This window comes from Carex rostrata, chromosome 18 (genome assembly GCF_964058835.1).
Source record: "Carex rostrata chromosome 18, lpCarRost1.2, whole genome shotgun sequence".
Taxonomy (NCBI): Eukaryota; Viridiplantae; Streptophyta; class Magnoliopsida; order Poales; family Cyperaceae; genus Carex; species Carex rostrata.
This window is the reverse complement of record NC_135935.1, coordinates 6380081-6386940: the sequence shown is the minus strand read 5'-3', so window position 1 is coordinate 6386940 and position 6860 is coordinate 6380081. Positions and strand designations below refer to the sequence as shown.

The window sequence follows — 6860 nt, the reverse complement described above, 5'->3', positions numbered from 1 at the left end:
CATTGTTTTGAAAATAGTATTTTTCAAAACACCCGTTGAGCGGAGAAACCAAACGTGCCGCGCATAAACATAGCGCATCGATAGATTTCGATACTACAATCCCACTTCAATGATATGTGCCTCTCCATTTCGAACAAACTGAAGAACTCCAGTCAACTAAGATTTTGTAATTTCAATTTGCATAAAAGCCCAAGACGCGGTTGTTTCAAACTTTTCCTCTTAAGAGTCTTAACACACAATCAAAACAGCATGAAAAACGCACCAAGTAAATTACTATTTATAACAAGTGAATCATCTAGCACCTGTGCAGTCGATTCTTACCGTTTGTGGAAGAAATTTTCGTGATGACGTGCTATTTATGTGAACCAACCAACTATTGTTTCTCGGATTATTTATGTGAACCAAGCAACGCCTAATTAGGCTAAACAAAAAACTTGCAATTAAGCTCCTCTATAGTTTGATTTAAAAATATTTAAATTCTGGAGAAAAATATAAAATTATAACATCCAAATTGCTTGCATATTTATCATATGATAATAGATTTTTCCTAAGAAAAATACACTATTTACGTAACCAAGATGAGTTACAACTTCGAAAATTATATTAATCAATCAATATAGAGGGGCATTTTATGCAGTCTAACATCACTATATATTCATAGACCCTCACCAACCTGGTAATCTTTCATGATCACTGGTACAGACTGGTACCATATTTAAGGAAGAAAGTTTGATGAGTACACTGTAAACAAAACACAACAATTTGCAATTATACAGTCAAATAGGTTCTACAACTACTACAGATAAAATAAAAAATATGAATTACAAGAACTTCTGAAATTGCCCCAAAGTACTAATAAAAGTATTATACATTCCTGTGATCCTTCCTTTCTTATAGATAAGTAATCTTTTCTTCTTTAAAACCTATTCTCTGAGCTACCCAAATTTCCCAGCAAGAGAGAGAAACAGACAACACAATTTAGAAGCATGGTTTACGAACATAATGAGCAGGTTTAGTTTGTTTCAGAAGGATTTGGTATCACTGGAAAGCCTCAAATATTCTACAAACCTGTATGAAACAAGTGAATTAGTTCTCAATGTCAAATTACTTCCGTAATCTTTCATTTTTTTCCGATAAAAGTGGGAGCAAGCCCACCTGTTTTACTGAAAAATAGTTCTTAGAATCTGAGATATCAAACAGATGTACCAAGTACATCAAACAGCTAGTAATATTTTTTTTTGAGTTTTGGTGTTTGCCAGAAATACAAAACATAAACTTAAAAGTAATTTTTGCAGGAGTGAGAAGGAACTTGACCCAAAAAACAAAAAGGCAACTATTGCAATATTTTACCTTGGTTAAAAGGAGCAGAGCAGCAAAGTGCACTGAATTATGATATTGAATCCCAGCGCCAGATGGATCCATCCTCACAGCAACTAAGTATTGTACTGTAACAACAACAAATTCAAATTAGAAAATATTTGCCAAAATCATACAAAACAATCATTTACACTTTGTTTGGCTAATTTTTTTTTTCTTTTTATTTAATATAATAGAAAATTTTGCTCAGTTTCTTCAGTACAAAACTTTATTTATTTTCTATTTTCACAAACAGGGCGGGGGGGGGGGGGGGGGGGGGTATTATTCGAGGCCAACTGATGAAGCACTTATTTCAAACTGAACTACTGCACCGTTAACTGATAACTGATGTAAACCAGTTTACTGGTTTGGTACTGGTCAACAATACCTTCCATCAAAAGACATGGCTGTTTGCCTTATTGCCCCCTTGCATTGCGCATGGGTCAATCTGAAACAAATAAAAAACACTGTTTAACAAAAAGAATGTTCATGATTGAGCATATCTAACAGACGAAAGTGTGTTTCACATAACACCTCAATAATGCTATTCTGCTTTAACATATTTTTTCTATCTTAGATTTCAGTATAGTTTAAGTGCCGTTTTGTCTTGTTCCTGATTACTTTGCATAATTGGTAGTTTGGTACTAATTAAGGTAGACTAATTAAAAATTAAGGATCCAGTGCAAACTTGCTTAAACTAAGTGTAAATGCAATCAAGATTTAATTAAGGTGTAATCAATTTAGTTTGAAGGTGCTATTAAAACTGCACCAGCAAAATCTACTATTTTTACCATACCACTGACTTGACAGGTAATGGCAAGAGGCTAATTTTCAGCCAACAATATAAATCCTTTGCTCAAACTGAAACATATACAAAGGGATAATAAACTATTGCAAATTTCACCTAGCAATCAGGACAGGTGGACTGGACTGAAGATCCCATACAAAGACTTTTCCATCACGATTCCCTGGTCAAATCAGGTATATAAATTACTATTCATTGATAACAATAAATAAAATAACTAAACAATGAAAAATTGCATAAAGCATTTCATTATATTGGTGCATGCTGAGGCCAGCTAGGACAACTACAAAACAGCAATCAAATTATTAGCCTTTGTTACATCATTTCTCTAACTTTTGTTGTTTGAAGTATTCTCACCAACATTGAGTTTATACAAGATAAATATTTTATCTTCAGTAATTCGCTACCCAATTTTTCTTTTCTTTTTTTCCGGTTTTTGCGGATATTATTCCAATAAACACTTTTCTTTTCTATTTGCACATAAAACTGACAAATATATCTATTTTCATCCAGATATAATCTCAGCATGGCTATTAAATTACCAGGAAACTACACTATTCCGAAAGGGACATTTTGTTCAACGGTACAACAGCATCAGATGAGAAGAATATGTGATTGGATAAATATTTTCCAGACAAAAAGGAGGTAGTGCTGGTCACAATCATTGCCAAATAAATAATAGCATACTGAATTTTAATCAAAACCTTTACAAATAAAAGAAAAATAAAGAAACAAAATAATGTGATATCTACCTATAGCTATTGAAGTATAATGAAAATCACAAGAAAACTTGATGAACCAAATGTCACAATCTGGTACAGGATACTTATGAAGAATATCCCAAGAACCCTGCATGGATTTATATATATTACAAGAAAGCCATGGAGAGAAAGAAAAAGACAAAGTAGCACAAATCAATATCTGACCTCACCAGGGCTTTGTTCTTTGGTTTTGGGCTCCCACAAAACTGTCTCATTATCCACACTCTACAATCATAAATCAAATTGATACATGCATCTGCAAACTTATATATACAGAAAATTAAAGAAATATTTCTTGATTTCAAAACTAGAAAGAATATAGTGACCTTGGATAACACAAAGTCGCCCAGCCATCTAGTGCAATCGACATAATTAGAATGAACTGAAGCAGTCAATACCTAAGTTTATAGCCTATCTGTTATGACAACATATTGACCATTGCAAACAAAGGGGGTCTAATCAGTAATGGAAAGAGAGAGGTTAAAGTTGGTTATTACAGGGAATTGCACATATTTGGTGGGAAATTTGGAAGGAAGGTCAGTCCATGTAAACGATTTCTCCACGTATGGCCAAAACTCTGCATATTTAAAAATAACAATAATAAACAATGTGAACATAATAATTTATAGTTATTGCATATGAACATATAAATTATTATGATAATTATCTCACCAAACAATGATGAACATCTTTTTGTGCTGGATGGACGAATGGGCTCGCACATAACTTAGTACTTGTTCTAATGAATGTATGTATATATGCAATGTAATAACTGATATATGTTTCATAAATGCCTCATGCAATTAATGTGCAAACGAACCATTGTTAGCATTTCTCGGACTCAATCAGGTATATTGAAATTATGGACTGAGATCCACCGGTACTGGTACTGTACTGCCTGTTTACTACCAGTCATGTGCATTACCAGCACAGCATTAAATGTCACCTTTCATCGACCATATTTTGATGGTGCCATCCATACCACAACTTGCAATTCTGTAGATATCAGACGGATGGAAATCCTACATCATTGGGTATTGTTTGCTTTTAAAAGAAAGTAAATCATCAAACATATAAATGAGGATAAATAATAAGTAAAGAAAACTTACAACACTTAAAACTTCATTTCTATGACCGCCAGCTCCTGAAAAAACTAAAATGCAAATACCAGTGTGCACATTCCATACCCTAACTGACTCATCCTACACCAAAACAAACAGCACAACAATAAATAATAAAAAAAAATCACGTCAGGATGTTTTCTTCAAAAGATGCCCAGAGCCCCAGAGTACACTGGCCCTAATGATTGCTTTTGACTACACAAGGAGGAAGAAGGGTAGTTCAGATGCTCTTTTTGAAGAAAGCAAAGATGTTTAGGGGATCCATGCTACAATGAGGTCTATGAGACATTGTTCTCTTTTTAGTGGCATACACAATTCCACAATGTAAAAACATAACAGGGATTTGTTGAGCACCTTGCTTGCTGATACAACAAGGGAAGGTTTTAATGTCTGTGTTCTGATCTCATTTACTGAATCACCGTGGCCCACAAAGCTCTGAAAATTTTCAATTCCAAATTATCACCAACACATTTATATTGTACATAAAACTAATAAAGATTGGCACGATGTACCATGAACATTTTTTTTTTCCTCTTTTTGTCTTTATGGTTGTATTAGCAGTTGATGCAGGTGACTAGACAAAGGTACTTGCCAGGATGCGACTGGTACAAACACCTTTCACATGGTCTTTTAGGGTTGGTAGGAAAAATATAGATGGATTGCAAAAATGACCAAAGTTGTCCCACATAGTAATATTCCTACTACTAACAACTAGAAGATTCTTCTTACCAAAAATAGGCTAGTAAGGTATGGTATAAATGGAGATTGGTACGAATCAGCACAAGACCCTCATTTCCTTTTCATACTTCTAATCATTATTTTATCGAATTAGTAGCACAAGAGGGAGAAAATGCAAATTTTACAAAACCTTATGTATCTTCTCAGTACCACAGTTGATGACACGTATAATTCCATTACTACCCCCAGCAACTAACAAGGGGGAACCATCTAGATCACATGCCCAACTTAAAGTATAGTACGACTCTTCTTTCTGGGAACATAAAAAAAGAGAAAATTGAAAAACAGCTGGTAGCTTAAAAGAAATTAATCTAGAGCATTTCCTTTCATACCTACCAGGGTAAAACTTAAATTCTTTTGCTTTAAAAGTAATTTAAAAACTATACTTAGCTTAAATCTTAGAAAAGCAGGCAGTAAACCTAATGTCAGTTTTCGGCATTTCTGGTGTTTGCTAGACAGACAATATTTTATGGGCAAATTCAGCAGGGAAACCTCACCAGCCATGTTTTATTTTATTATTTAAACATATTAATGTGGAAAGAGACAGAAAAATATTCTTCCCCCTATTTTACCTTCTATTATATTTGTCCTTAAGGAATGGAATTCTAAAAATTGAAGATGTTATGAAATCATAAAAGCACTTTAAGAAATCTCTTTCACAAGAACATCAAAGACCTTACATCCTCATCCACATATGCTTGCAATGCAGCAACTAGACCTCCTTCAAGGCATCGATAAATGGTGATCTGTGCACAAAGCAAAGAGAAAAATTTTACACCTGGGGGGGAGTCGTAAACTAATAGATTCTAAAGTTCATTTTATGGTGGATATTAGGATCAAAACAGTTTCACAGAAACTGAAATGTTCTTTAGGAGCACACAGCACGATCAAGCACGGATTCAAAGGTTGAAATTAAGATGTGTAATCTATTACCTCCGGATGAAGTAAACATATAATTACTAACTTATTACTATTTTTTAAGAGTGGCAATAAGCTACATTGGTTCATGATGTTAAGAAACTGTGTACCAGTACAAGTGCAAATACCAGAATTGTAGGCAGCGGATGTAAGACGCCAAAGAACCATAAGAGAAAAATTCATTAGATTCAGAAGATATCCACTAACAGATACCTCATATCTGGTCTGGAATTGGTTTCTTTCTCTAGAATTAACGAGATGAAAATGCAATGATAAATGAAAAATGCACACCCGATTGCCTCCAGCTGAGGCAAAAACATCATAATAGTTGGCATCTAAGAAATTGAAGGAGATAGCGTAGAGAGGCCTCTTTCCTTCATGCAACTTGTTGGTAACTCGGTATTCCCGCTTCTTAGTTGCCGTAAGTGAACCTACAGCAGCTTCAGACCCCAGCATAACCCCCACCTTACTACTGTTGTTGTTGTTACTTGTACTACCACCCGCCATTGCTGGTCTCATAGAGAAACCCTCACTCTCTCTCTCTCTCTATTTTCTGTACAAACCCTCACTCCTCCCTCTCCTGTCGTCAAGTCATTCTTTGTTAAGAGTGCCAGTGGATCCGTTGAATTAGTGGAATAGATCATGATTCAACTAAGGCCCATTTAAAAAAGGGCCCATTCATAAAAGATATTTTCTAATTTTATGGGTTACTGGGCCTGCGCGACAATAACATTCGATCTCAGCCTTCTTTTCAAATAACATTTTCTAGTACTTTCCATGCCTACGTAACATCACCGTAATATCCAATCAGGACCGTCTGATCTAATCTGGTCTGTCTGTTGCCGATTTACAAGTCATATTTAAGCCTGAGTAGAAGGAATTCGGGATCCGTATCCTCAAGGTACCTGACTCAACATAATTGAAATGGACGGTCCAGATTTAATTTCAGCCAGTGAGTGCTCGGGATGTCGGTAGGGAGCAGTATTATTTGTGCTTTGAGATTCCTGCCAAGTTAAAAATTTCAATTTCAAACCGTCCGATTCAATTCTACTCAGACAAGTAACCTGAGGGGATGTGAATTCAGGAATTCGTATCCTCCGAGTTAGCTCAAATTTTGCGTTAAGATCAAAATCGTTCGATTTCGATTTAGATCAAAATCGA

General features: G+C 34.9%; 1 protein-coding gene across 5 annotated transcripts; it reads right to left on the bottom strand.

Moving 5' to 3' along the window:
- Window positions 1-627: 627 nt before the first annotated feature.
- Window positions 628-6299, bottom strand: FIE (Transducin/WD40 repeat-like superfamily protein). 5 transcript variants are annotated; one of them, XR_013516069.1, is made up of 14 exons: window positions 5955-6269; window positions 5462-5527; window positions 4912-5034; window positions 4398-4478; window positions 4032-4124; window positions 3869-3944; window positions 3420-3499; window positions 3249-3320; window positions 3093-3147; window positions 2914-3010; window positions 2261-2324; window positions 1745-1804; window positions 1351-1445; window positions 628-1068 (listed from the first exon to the last, which is right to left on the bottom strand). XR_013516069.1 is itself a non-coding variant. In XM_078319854.1 (14 exons), exons 1-13 carry the CDS (start codon window positions 6216-6218, stop codon window positions 1388-1390), a joined length of 1158 nt encoding a protein of 385 aa, XP_078175980.1. In that variant the 5' UTR covers window positions 6219-6299; the 3' UTR covers window positions 628-1068; window positions 1351-1387. The 5 variants fall into 5 exon arrangements, 4 of the variants coding, with proteins under 4 accessions (XP_078175980.1, XP_078175979.1, XP_078175982.1 ...); XM_078319854.1 differs by having other exon boundaries at window positions 3088-3147; window positions 5991-6299; XM_078319853.1 differs by having other exon boundaries at window positions 3088-3147.
- Window positions 6300-6860: the final 561 nt, after the last annotated feature.

Bases quoted from the DNA above. Each gene is read 5' to 3' on its own strand.
- FIE (XM_078319853.1), bottom strand. From the start codon at position 6,218: ATGAGACCAGCAATGGCGGGTGGTAGTACAAGTAACAACAACAACAGT. The intron at 4,479-4,911 runs GTTTTGTAAAAT...GAAAATTTTCAG, and splicing joins GTACTGAGAAGATACATAAG to AGCTTTGTGGGCCACGGTGA. The intron at 3,011-3,087 runs GTCAGATATTGA...AAATCCATGCAG, and splicing joins AAGAACAAAGCCCTGGTGAG to GGTTCTTGGGATATTCTTCA.